General features: G+C 37.6%; 1 protein-coding gene across 1 annotated transcript; it reads right to left on the minus strand.

The window, feature by feature from the left end:
• Positions 1-6,586: 6,586 nt before the first annotated feature.
• LOC124075547 (thyroid receptor-interacting protein 11-like) lies at positions 6,587-11,592 on the minus strand. The gene is given in 4 exon segments (XM_046419036.1): positions 6,587-6,714; positions 6,717-6,763; positions 6,765-6,837; positions 6,840-11,592. Coding segments are annotated over 4 exon segments (5,001 nt in total).
• Positions 11,593-13,861: the final 2,269 nt, after the last annotated feature.

Consider the following 13,861-nt stretch of genomic DNA (forward strand, 5'->3'; position numbering starts at 1 on the left):
GCCCATCTCTGTTCTCAAAAAACAGAAACTTGCCTTCCGCAAAATCAGGAGATGCTTGTTATGCCAGTTGCAAGGGCTAAACCTGCCCTTAATGGGTGGCCATGATTCTGGCCTATAAAAAATAACTCTCAAGGGGAGTTTCTGCTGCTCTCCCTCACTGTCTGCCTAGTGTAGCCTCATCAGATGCCTGACAATAAATCTGCTTTCTGCCTCTGTCCTTGGTGTGTGTGTGTGATCGGTCCTGAGCCAGTTTTTTTCTTTTTTTTTTTCCAGAAGCAATGATGTTATTATTTGTGAATGACTTCACTGAAAATCCAAAAGTGTCCAATAAATATATTCCATATTTCTTTATGAGCTTTGTTTTTGAAAAGCTTTGTAGTTTGGGTCTTTGGACAAATGGAACTTGTTTATTTTATCAATTCTCTCAAATTTATTGGCATCAAGTTAGTCATGATAGTCCCTTATTGTCCTTTCAATAAAGTCTGTGGCCATATTCCTTCTTTCACTTCTGATATTGGTAATTTGTGTCTTCTGCTTTACATGTTCAACCTTCAAAATTCTCTCAATACTCTTTATTTTCTCAATTGAACAGGATTTTTTTGTTTGTTTTCAAAGATGTCTTTCTGTTTTAAATTTCATTGATTTCTGCTCTTCATAATTTTCTTTCTTCTACTTTGATTTGCTTTTCATTTTCTAAACTTTTAAGGAGAAAACTTTGGGTTTTAAGATCTTTGGGATTTAAGATCTTTCTCTTATAAGAAGGCATTTAAAGATATCCGTTCCTCTCTAAGCATTTTTGGCTACATCCCAAAAATTTAGATACATTGCATTTTTATTCCAACCATTTCAAAACATTTCTAACCATTCATGTGATCTATGCTTCATCTACGTGTTATTTAGAGTGTGTTATTTAATTCCCAAATATTTGGGACCTTTTCCAGCTATCTTTCTGCTACTAATTTCTTGCTTAATTCTCTCATGATCAAAGAACTTGCTTTATATGATTTTCATCCTCTTAATCTTTTGACAGTGGTTTTATGGTCTACATTATGGTCTTTTCTAATGACTATTCTATATTTATTTGAAAATTTATACATAACATTCTACTTTGTTAACTACTTCTCCTTTCATTTCTATCAGGTTTTGCCTCATGTATTTTAAATCTCTATTATTAGTTGTTCATATTAGAATTATGTTGTCTTGATGAATTCATCTTCATGATTAGATATAATCCTTCATTATCCTTGATTATAATTCTTGCTCTGAAATCTTCTTTGTCTAATATGAACATAGCCACTTCAGCTTTCTTTTCATTCGTGGTGACATGATACATCTTTGTTCATCCTGTTACTTTAAACAATCATCCTATTTATATGTCAAGTGTGTAACTTGAAATCTAACAAATAGCTCAGTCTTGCTTCCTGACCCAGTGAGATGGTCTATGTCTTTTAACTGGAGTATTTAGACTACTTAAATTTAATGTGATTATCAATATGGTCAGCTTTAAATGTCAGCTTGCTACCTGTTTCCTGCTTTTTACATTTGTTCTTTATTCCTTTTTTCTTCTTTACTTGCCTTGTTTGGGTTTGGGCATATTTTTAGTTCTCCATTTTATCTCAAGTTAAAATGGCTTGTTATCTGTACCTCTTTGTTTCTGTTGCCATCCTTCTCATTGTTGTCTTAGCTGTTGCTCTAAGTTTTGCAACATACATAATCAATTTATTTCAGTCTACTTTCAAAAAATAGAATACCACTTCACCTATAGTGTGCAACTTTACAAGAGTATATCTAAAGAAGTTATATGCAAACATGTACAGTAGACGGAAGTTGTATGTCACAGGTTGCCCATCCCATCCTTTGTGCCTTATGTAGTTCATTTTACTTTTACATTGTAAATCCCACAGTGAACTTTTATTAATGTTGCTTTTAACACTTAAAAATGGAAAAAATAATTTTTTATGTATTTGCATATTTATGATTCATGATTCTCTTTAGCTTTTTGTACAAATCTAATAGCATTTTTCCTTCTGCTTAAAGAAATTTTGTCATTGTTTATTTTAGTTCAGGTCTGCTGGCAGTAAATTCTCTTAGATATTGATGCCTAAGAAATAATTTTTAGAGTACTGTGGATTGAATTCTGGCCGCTCTACAACTGAGCTCCTTCCCTACTCCATTTTTTTTTTGTTGTTGTTTTGAGAAAGAGTCAAACTAAGTTGCCCAGGTTGGCCTTGAACTTAGTATCCTCCTGCCTCAGCCTCCTTAGTTGCTAGGAGGTGTGCACCACCTTGAAATGTCTTCACCTGTGTTCTTGAAAGATATTTTTGTTGGAGATGGAATTCAATATTGTCAGGATTTTTTTTTCAGCCCTTTAAAGATTTTGCTCTATTATTACACAGAATTTTTCAGGTTGCCATACAAAGCTCCACAGAAATTTATCTTCTCACAGTTTTGGAGACGACAAGTTTCAGATCAAGGTGTTACTAGAGTGAGTTTCTTCTGAGATCTCTCCTTGGCTTGTGAAAGGCCATCATCTCCCTGTCTCCACGTGGTCTTCCCTCTGTGTTCCTGTGTTCTATTCTCTTCCTATGAGGACACCAGTCATATGGAGTAGGACCCACCCTAATGGCTTCATTTTAACTTAATTACCTCTAAGGTCTCTATGCATTCTGAAGTACTGGTGTTTAGAACTTCAACACATGAATTTGGGAGGTACATATTCAGACATGAGAATTGCTTTGCAACAAGAAATGTACTATGCTTAGCTTTGAGCCTATGTGTGTAATGTTTTGTTTGTTTGTTTTATTTTGTTTTGCTTTCCTGTACTGAGAATTGAACTCAGGGCTTTGTGCATGCTGGGCAGGTACTTTACACCAAGCTACACCACCATAGCTTCTTTGAATATTTTGTTTTCCACTGTTTTTCAAGAATTTGCCCAAGATGTTTCTTTCAGAATGATTTTTTCTGTATTTATTCTTCTTAGAGTTTGTTGAAATTTTAAATCTGATACTTTTGTACTCTAGGAAATTGTAAGTATAAAAGCCCTTACTTCTTCAAATATTTTTCTGTCTCCTTCCATTTTCCTCTCCTCTACTTTCTTCAACACAGGACGCGTGTTTTTCAGTTTCAATCCCTATTTTTCTCTCCTCAGCTGCTCAAAACAACCAAGGTTCACCACACCGATGCCTCTCACAATAGGGCCACAGACTTCCCATCTCTGAACTCAATGAGGGCCAGCCACCAAGATAAGACAGTGATCCTCAACCACAAAATGATTCCATATTTTATAATCCTTTCTACCCTGTCCCCAACCATCATCGAATGGATTTGGGGGATATTCCCACTAAGTGTCCACCAGCTGACCATGTTGGTGCCCTCATCCATAGACCAAATTCCAACATACACACTGTGTGCACTCATCAGACGTGTGCTCAGAGATACCTACTGAGGCCCAGACATGTCTGGGGCACTCTTCACCAGGCCAAATGTGCCTTCATAACACAAAAAATCTAGTGAACTAAGCTCTGAGATGTGCTTAAGAGTCATTAAGACCAAAGGATCTCATTTCCCAAGGAATTGGTTGGACAACTTAAATATTTGCTTTGGTGACTAAAATAGGCAAGTTTAATCCAAAGGAAGTTCAGATAAGAAAACATGGCAATAGACCACAAGTTCACAATATTTTCCAGTTCTGAGTATTTCAGCCTGAACTCTTCAATAACCACTTTTGCTCTGCTCTGGTTCCTGCAAACTGATGTTGATTAAATACATTTTCTGTGTATGTGAGTAAGTTTTTTCAGGCTGTTTATGAATTCAAAGACTTTACTGGGATCTAGAAGCCCCAGCCCCAGATGCTCCAAGGGCAGGGCTCATACATCAAATGACTGAACATTTCCCACATCTTCCAGAGGTAGCTACAAATAGTTTCAGTTGACACCATAGCAAAAATGAGAAAGGGACTTTAAGATACTCACATCCCCGTTTTAAATGCCATCATTAAATATATTGGGAACATGAGTATGGAGATGTCTAAAACTAGACTTGAGTATCTCCTATTCTCAACTGCTTCTTGGGTCATGTAATTTGAAGCCATAATTGCTTGGGTTAAATGATTAATTAAGAACAAAGTAGCTGTAGAACAAGTAAAATTTTATTTTTCAGCAACATTTTTAAATCTGTTAATCTATATTTACAAAGTAAGATGCCATATAAATTAGTTCCAATCATATTCTATTGCTTGTCTCAATTTTCAAAACAATAGTATTTTCTTTTTGGATGTCAAAATAGTTACATTATTACAAAGATAATTAAAAGTTGATGAATAGGGTAAAAGTTTCACATAAGAACTAAAGGATGGAATAAAGACTATTTAGCCTATACACAGTTTTATCATGTAATTATGGAGATTCCGATTTGTTTATAATTCTGGAAATGCTCTGTGTGAATCCGGTTCTCAGACTTTGCAAAGACCATCTTTTTACAGTATCTCACCAATACAAACTTTAAAATAGTATATATTTTAGCAATGACTTTTAAATGTGAATTGTTATTCACTACCATGGATTAGTTCTGTTACTAGAATTTACTCAAAACAGATTCAATTACGCTTCAAGTTAGGATTTTTTTATAATGGACTTATAAAAAATTAAAGACTCTTCTTCAATTGTAAGCAGCTGGTGCTGGTGCAAGGAAGTGACTTCACTGATGTTTAGCATGCAGGTGTGTCTCATGGCTGTGGTGGTGGTGGTCGCATCAACCTATGGGCAGGATGAAGTCTCAGAGAACCACATTCGCAGAGTCGTAGGGGACTGTCCACCTCTCAGGGCAAATTTAAAGCCATAAGTGTCCTGGGTTAAATAATTTTCGGCCTTTTTTATACAAAGTCTTCTAAAAATGATTGTTAGTTTCAGGTCCCTTTTTTCGGCACTATATTAAAAAGCCAAAACTAGTACTTTCTTTCTTTTCTGATTGCTTGAAACTTAAAAGGTAAATCCCATGTCCCTATCCTAAAAGAGCTTGAAAATCAAATGAATAAAAAGTTGAAACTGAGAAAAAACTAAAAGAAAGAAAAGTAAAAGCTGATATATATAGCTACTAGGTATCTTGTCTTCCCTTTTTTATTTTTGTAAATTAAGATCAAAGATAAATCAAAAGTTTATAGCTTAAGTTAGATGAAATCAGAGAAGAGAAAAAAGTAGATTATATAGCAAATATTTCTCTGACACCTGTATTTCTAAAACCATTAAGAACATTTCTATTAAAATTAATTTAATTTTATTAAAATTTATTTGTAAATTATTTCATTAGTATGAAATAATTTGATTTATATTAAATTCTATGTAAATTAAACTAATATTATTAAATTGTATTAAATTCATTTAAATAAAATTTAATAAATTTTAAATATAAATTAGATCAGTTTAATATAAATTAACTTTATTAAATTGATTAATAATGTTAATGAAATAAATTCAAATTAAATAATATTCATTAAAAATAAATTTAAATTAAATCATTTTTTACTGAATTATCATTTAATTTTTATTAAATTTTATTTAAATTAATTTAATTTTATTTATTTATTTATTTATTTATTTATTTATTTTTAGCAGAGATCATCAAATCTATATATTTTATTAACAAATAAAATACCCAAGTGCAGTATCTACTTTGGATTAAATGAACTGTGGTTTTAGGCACCCATTCACGCAGTCCAGTGAATGCTTGACTCAGCATATATTCTTCAGGCAAGTTAAAAGTTTTAAGTATGGCAAAACATTCTTACCAGAAATTTCAATACTGAATTATCATTTAATTTTTATTAAATTTTATTTAAATTAATTTTAATAAAAATGTTCTTAATGGTTTTAGAAATTACAGGTGTCAGAGAAGTGTTTCTTATATAATCTGCTTTTTCTCTTCTCTGACTTCTCCTAACTTCAGCTAAAAACTTTTGATTTATCTTTTACCTTAATTTACAAAATGAAAAAGGTTTTTCCAAGTATTTCATCTTTGAAAACGTTATATGATTTTATTTCTCCCCATTTCTCCTCCTTGCTGTCAAATGGTTTTAAAAATGTGTTTATAAGCATTATTTTAGAGCCCAGAAAAGTACGTAAACAGTCCCGATATTTAATGATACATTCTTGCAAATTAACTTTTCCACTGAAAATTGTGTGTCACTCTACATTCAGTTTGACTTATAAAAATGGTCTTCTTTCTGGACATTAACATCTAGAAAGGTGAATTAAAAAAATAGGTTGGAGCTAGTGGTTCACTACTGCTGCACTGTACAGTTGCTCACAAAGTACATTAGAATTGATTATTGTTGATGATTACATCATAACATCAAAATAAAATTATAAACAAAAAGTGCTACAGCAAACAAAATAAATTTTTAAGCTCTACATCAAAAAAAAAAGAAAGAAAGAAAAAAGAAAAAGAAAAAAGAAAGAGAAAAAGGGAAAACAAAATACCTAGTAGCTCTATATACATCAGCTTTTTTCTTTCTCTTTTTGTCTACAAATACATGACACTTTTTCCAAAAGGCCACTCTCAAAAAGTACAGAGTTATGGCTTCTTTAAAGTTCTACATCATCTCTGGCTTCAGAGTCACGTATGGCTTTAAAAGGTCCTTTAGTACAACCCTGGCAGGATGGTCTGGGGACACTGGCAATGGTGTAAAGGTGGGCATGACATCTGCGAAGGGTTCCAGAGAAGATGCCCAGGTCCACTAGGTCCAAGTCCAGCTAGGTGAGTAAGTGGCTCTGACTTCTGCTGCCTCTTTACCACTTCCCGGCACCTTTGCACCTTGCTTTCTTCTTCTTGGTGAATCTACAGTTCCATGGCACGAGCAGAAAGTTTGGGTGGTGGAACAGCTGGATGAGATTCCATTTCCAGAAACTTAACAAAATGTTCTGAAAAAGAACTCTTCCACACAGATTGCTGACTTGGTATCAAAGGTGTGCTGGGGACAGATTTGGGTCCTCCTCCAAGCCAACCAGGCATCCACGTGGTAACACCTCCATAATCTTCTTTCAACAAGTGCTCCATTTCCCCCTTTTCAATGTCCAGGATCCTTCCGATTACCCTGAGCACTTCACAACGCTTACTTTTGGGTGTGCGGAAATGACAGATAAAAAGGTTTCTCAGGAGGCCTTTGTCCACTTTTCCTTCTGTGCTGCTTGTCATGTTCATCAATTTCTTTGGTGTATCGTCCAGCATTTCTTGCAGGAGCTCACTTTGTTTTGTAAGTTCTCCAGTCTGTTCTTCCTTGAGATCTAACTGTCTGGGTGCTGAATCAGACACAACATTTGCTTCATCCTGTAGTGATAATAATGCTTCTCCTTCGACTTTTTCTGCCTTTTCCTTCTGTTCTTTCTTGAATTCTGCAGGACACATAGCTTTTTCTTCTTGTTGGAAATGCTCTTGAACCATTTGCAGGTTACTTAATGACAGGGCAGACTGCGTTCCTCCTTCCTGGGAGAGCAGAAACTGCAGTGCCTTCTCATCCCTCTGTTGGGATTCCATCCTCAACTGTTCCTGCGGGGACTCTATCTGCACATTGGCTTGATGACTTGTAGTCGAAGATGAAACTAGCTTTTCCTCCAACAGCATGACTTTCTTTTTCAGTTCAAGCTCCCTTTTTTCCACAGCCCAAATTTCCCGGGTGTGAGAATCTTCTGATTCCAAAAGATGGCTGCGTAGTCTCTCTAGCTCCTGGTGTAAGCGTAATTCTTTGTCATGTAAGTGTTGAACCTCGTGCTGGAGGGTCCTGTTCTCCACCTGTTTTTGCTTCAGACACAAGATGACTTGATCTGTCTTTTGCTGAAACATAATGGTCTTCTCCTGCATTGATTCAACTGCAGTGGCAAGATGACTGAACTCCCCACACTTGTCCTCTTCTTTTTCTTGTAACGGCTGCTCAAAGGCATGAGCTTTCTCCTTCATAGTCTCCAGCTGCAAGTCTTTTTCTCGCAGCATCACAGAAAACCTCATGTTGGTCTCCTGTAATGCTTGACACTCCATTTCCTTTCCTTTGAATATTTCTATTATGGTTTCATTTTCCGCTTTGAGTTTGGAAATGTCCATTTCTAAAACGAATACTCGCTCCTTGAGGATCTTGGCTGCTTGCCTCCATACTTGGTTTTCACTCACTTTGTTAGTGAACTCTTCATTTGAAGAAAGTAACTGATCCCTTTGGGCTCGGATTAAGAGATCTTTTTCTTTAAGTGAATTCAGTAACACATCTTGCTTTGCCTTTAGCTGTTTAATTTCCGAATCCGTTTGTTCATGTCCTTTGCTCTCTATCTCCGACAAAGCAGCCATGGACTCAGACAACCTGTGGTTGTTTTCTTGAAGAGTCTTAATTGTAGCATCTTTTTCTTGCAGTGACTGTCTCAGCTCTTGGACCTCTGCTGACTGGGAGCTAAGTGATGAAGCAGACAAGAGCAGGGGTGAAGTACTATCAAGTTGTCCTACAGGAAGGGCCTTGGCATTGCAAAGCTGCCCTGTGCACTGCTGATCCTGGCCTAATTTGGTGTCACTCAGCTCATCACTTTGGATGAGGCCGGTGTGGTCTGCTTCTAACTTAGAATGATTTTCACCATCAACCACAGCTTGGGCTTGAAGTGGAAGAAGCTCCTTCTGATGTTTCCATTCCTCCATTTGTTTAACTTGCTGTCTTAATTGATTATGTTCCTCTAGGAGCCCCTGGAACTGATGACAATTAACACTAAAACCTCCCTTCTCATTACCAGTGCCGAACGTTTGGAAAACTTCCAGTAAAGTGTGACTTTTCTGACTTAGCGCTTCTATCTCAATGTCGTTTTCTCTGATACAAGATAGATTCTGCAGAGTCTCTCTGAACATACCTTGACCACTGCTTACAAATCGGGTGGGCAATTTTCTATATTCTTCCTGAATCTGGATGAGGGCTGCTTCTTCCACAGCAACTAGATCCTTCATTTTGTGATGTTCTGATTTTAAATGGCTGTTTTCCTTCACCTTCTCGTTCAGAATGGCTAAGACTTGTTCTCTTTCCGTGGTGAAGGTCTGCAGCTGCTGCTGAAGGTAAAGGACATCCTGGGGGTGGGAAACTGGAGACAGTCTAGCCTGAAGAGCTGGTGTCTCCACATCCTTCTGCTGGATAATTTGAGTGAGTTTACCAACTTCATCTGTGGACAGCTGATGAATCTCCTTGGTTAAAGATACATTCTGTTCTTTTAGAAGTTTAATCTCAAGTTCTTCTTTGATTCCTTTCACTGACGTCTCATTTTCAGATTTCAATAGGTTGTGGTTTTCACCTCCATTTTCTACAGTAAGGCTTTCTTTAACTTTCGGTTCTCGAAGAACATCGGAATTCTCTGTTTGAGTGTCATGTCTGTCTCCAGGCAACTGGGCTTTTATTTGTCCAATGGTTTTCTGCAAATTCTTAATTTCCTCATCTTTTACTAAAAATAACTGGGTATGCGCAGCATTCATCTGCTCATATTGGTATTTCAATTCATTCATTTCCTTCTTCTGCTCCTGTAAAGACTGAAGTAGGTGCATTTTACCCTGTCTTTGATCTTCAATTATCTTCTGATGATGTTTAATTTCCTCTTCCAGATGATTATTGACGAAATTCAGTTGAGATACCTCAGATTCTAGTTCTGTGATACTATCGAGGGCTTCAAGCTCAGCCACAAGGACAGCTCTGTGCTGCTGTTCCCTAAGTCTTTCCAATTCTTCTTGCAGATGATTTCCTTCTTCTTTCATGGATCCAATCCTTCTGTCCTTTTCTTCTATGGTTTGCCTTAAGACCTGAGAACACTTATCTAAATCCTTTTGGAGTTCTGAACTTTGTTCTTTGAGTTTGTCAAGAAAAAGTTTTTTCTCACTTATACGTTGTATCAATTGCTCCTGGTCTTCTAAATGAGATGCCAAAAGTTCCTTAGTTTCTTTTTGATCAGCAGCCATTTGCTCAATATTCTTTTTGAGGCTTGCGATTTCAAAATCCTTCTCTTGATTGAGTTGTTTCAATTTCTTGATTACAAGGTCTCCTTCATATCGTTGTTTGGATAGCTCATCTTTTATCAAAATTATGTGCTTTGTTGCTTCCTGGTTCTGAGTGTCCAGTTCTTCCAACTCAGCTATCAGCATTTTCTTTTCATTAATACTTTGATTCAGTTCTTGCTACTTCGACTCCAAGTTAAGTTTTAAGTTATGGAATTGTACACACAAATTCATGTCTGTTGAAGCTGTACTTTTAATTAGTTCATATTCATAGCTCAATGTTGACAGTGATATCTGAAGTTCTTCCTTTTCTTGACTCAATAATGACTTCTCTTTTTCTAAAACTTGAACACGCACATTCAGTTTCAGATTGTCTTCAGCCAGACGGTTATCCTGGTTTAAACCGTTCAGTCTCATTATTTCCTTTTCAGCATCAGACAGGGCTTGTTGCAGCCTGAGCACTTCTTCCACTGATGAACTCTGTGGGAGAATTTTTCCCTTTTTGGCCACAGTATCACTCTGCTCCATCACAGAAGGCTGCAATTTACTGCATTCCAGTTGCAAGTTCTCACACTGCTCAATTATTTGTCCCTTTTCCACACCGAGCTGCTCTTATTCTGTGTTCGAGACGTTTCTGTCATTTTCTGCAGAAGATAATTTTTTATTGATGTCTTTTATTTGATCCTCAAGTTCTTCTATGTTTTTCGTCGACTCGGCGTTTTCAGTTTGTAGAACCTGAATAGTTTTTTGCATCTCACAGGCTGTAACCCCTGAGTCACCTTGTTGTGGCTGATTTTCAAGTTCTTCAATTCGTTCTTCGTAGTCACGTAATTCCTCTCAATGCCGGCAACTTTCCTCTGCCAGTTTCTCTTGATGTGCCTTCTGCAAAGCTGGCATTTCATGTTGATGATTATTTATGTCCTGACTTTGGTTTTCTTCAAGTACCTTGATAGTATTTTGGAGTTTGCAGATTTCCCTTGGATCAGAATTACGTGTTCCTTGTGCTTGACCAATATGCTTCCAGGGGCTGACTTCAGATTCAAGCCTCGAAACTTCAATTGACAAGCTCTTTATTTCATGTTGTGATGAAATGATGTCACTAAAGTGCATGTCTCCATCAGGAAAAGGTGAAAACTGACGACTAATTCCACAGCTGAATGGAGCCGGTGCAGTGGTTATTGGTGTACCACCAGCTCCCGAGTGTACTGATTGGGCAGGTGACTGCCGTCTCCACAGGTGATCCTCTAGCACCATCTGTCTTGCTTTAGGTTGGCTGGCTTCTGTCCCTCTCTGTTGCAGTTGATGTCGGTAACGTGCAGAGGGATGCTTTATGGGAAGCCCTGATGCTTCTTGGTGCTTTTCTTCCCGATCAGTACAATCCTTTGTAAGTCTTCCATCCTTTGATGTGAATGGAGATTGGGGAGCTTCAATTTCCTTTCTCCCACAATGAGGTAAACCTGCTTCTACCTCTTCTAAATCGTCCAGAAACGCGTCCCTGCCGAAGCTGGAGATATGGCTGGTGAGGGAAGCCAAGCTGTCCCCCACCTGACGCAAGGAGTGGCCCCAGCAGGAGCTTAGGCCCCCAAACCAGGACGACATCGCTGCAACCTCTGAGCCGCTGCAAAACCCGCTCCTCTCACCATCCACCTCTCTCCACGGAACGGCCTTGAGCGCTGCGGGGTCGATTGTGACCTCAGCCTCAGAAATCGGGGCTCGCGCCAACGTCGCCTTCTGCCTGGTAACGCAGAGCCCTGGCCTGGGCTTTCACCGGGGACTCGCCGCCAGTGGCGCAGTCACCCTCGAGGGGCCTCTGCTCCTTCCCTGGACTTTCCGCTGTCCCCCTTGGGTGACTCCGCCCTCAGCGTTTGTGACGAGCCCCAGCAGGGCGGGCTGCTCCTGCCACCTGGACGTGGCCGCCCTAACACCCTAGGATTTTCAATATTCATGAAGAAGCCTTTTAGAGTACTGTGACCTGCAAAGCACCACTGAAATCATGGTTTCCTACAAATGATGCCAATTTGCTGCAATAAAGAAAGTTGTATTGATCATTCTGACTACAGTTACCAATTCATTCCACAACCTTAACATCCCTAACACTATTGAAAGTCTGTCCTCCATATGCTAACTCACTCTCGTGGCTGTTTTCAAAATACTGTGACTCCTTTGGCTCTTGAATGCTTGATTCTAGGTTTTTTTTTTTCCCCCTACTTTGAAAACATGTTCTATACCCCCGATGGGTTTAATGCTTTAATGGTATTGTGCCCAGTCATGAATCAAGGTAGTTATAGCAATTTGTAGATTATAGTAATTAAAAACTTGCATCTTTATGGGTAAAAAGGTAATATAAGTAATATTATCCCAACATTTTGCTCCCCAAATGCATTTTTCATAGTATCCTTTTAGTAAACTTTTTTTTTTTGGAAAAGGGATCATCTCATTTGGATCTACATAGTAACTTTTCAGTGTTTGGAGGAATTTCCAGATTGATGATCAAAAGAAAATCAAAGAAGGAAGAGTATCCCAGCCCAGCAGCTTCTACAGACAACAAAAGTCTTTATACCTCAAGCTAGAGTGAAATACGTCCAAGAAAGTTTATGTTGATGAACACTTAAACTCATATAAATATGTTTTCTCATCTTGGAAAGGCAGGTGACAGCGGCTGTCTAGGATTCCAGAAAACCACTGACAACACACAAGCCAAAGAGACAAGTTGGTGTCAGTGTTCTTTAATAAAAACATAAGGGGCTGGGGATGTGGCTCAAGCGGTAGCGCGCTCGCCTGGCATGCGTGCGGCCCCAGTTCGATCCTCAGCACCACGTACAAACAAAGATGTTGTGTCCACCGAAAAACTAAAAATAAATAAATAAATTCTCTCTCTCTCTCCCTCTCCTCTCTCTTAAAAAAAAAAAATAAAAACATAAAAAGATTTGCCAAAAATGTAACCATTTATTTGTACCATACATTAAATGTCTCAGTGCTAAGAAATATTCCAGAGCAGATACAACTTGCTATTAATTTTATTTATTTATTTTTGTTTTTTGTTGCTAATAGACATTTATTTATTTATTTATTTATTTATATGCAGTGCTGAGAATCGAACCCAGTGCCTCACACATGCCAGGCAAGTATGCTACCACTGACCCATGACCCTAGCCCCATTGCTATTTCAATAAAGAAACTTCTATTGAAAGTTTTACTTAGTTTTTATTTAAATTTCTAGAAAATAGATAAAAATTGATCCTATAATTCAAAACATCCAAAACTTGTTTTAAAATTCCCCAATTTGATATTACTTTATTATGGATTAATGGACCTCTTAATTCTGGATCAGAGTAGCAACAATCTGAAGAACCATTGTGAACATCTTCAAGGGTTCTGGATTTGTCATTCTATCAAAGTCTTGATGTCCTCCAGAAACGCCCACCAAATTTCCAGATTGCACAACCAATCTTCTCATCCCAATATCAAGAACTCTGTGTGTTACCTACTTCGTGCCTTGAAGTAAGCAACTTTGAAAACACAAAGAGTTTAATCACGCTAAATGAAATTACTCATGTGATGGGATGTAAGAGGCACATAGAGAGCTCATCCTCAATAAAATGCTGCCTACAGGAGACTCATCTGTTAGGAAAAGACATACACAGACTGAAGGTGAAAGGTTGGGAAAAATCATACCCCTCACATGCACTAGCAAGCAGGGGTTTCCATGCTCATATCACATAAAGCAGACTTCAAGCCAAAGTTAATCAAAAAGGATAAAGATGTAATTCATATACTGCTCAAGGGAACCCAACACCAACAAGACATAACAATTATCAATAGATATGCCCTAAACACTGGTGCAGCTGTGTTCATCAATCAAACTCTT

This window comes from Marmota monax, unplaced genomic scaffold (genome assembly GCF_021218885.2).
Source record: "Marmota monax isolate L192 unplaced genomic scaffold, Marmota_monax_Labrador192_F-V1.1 WCK01_AAM20220418_F8-fsc00345, whole genome shotgun sequence".
Taxonomy (NCBI): Eukaryota; Metazoa; Chordata; class Mammalia; order Rodentia; family Sciuridae; genus Marmota; species Marmota monax.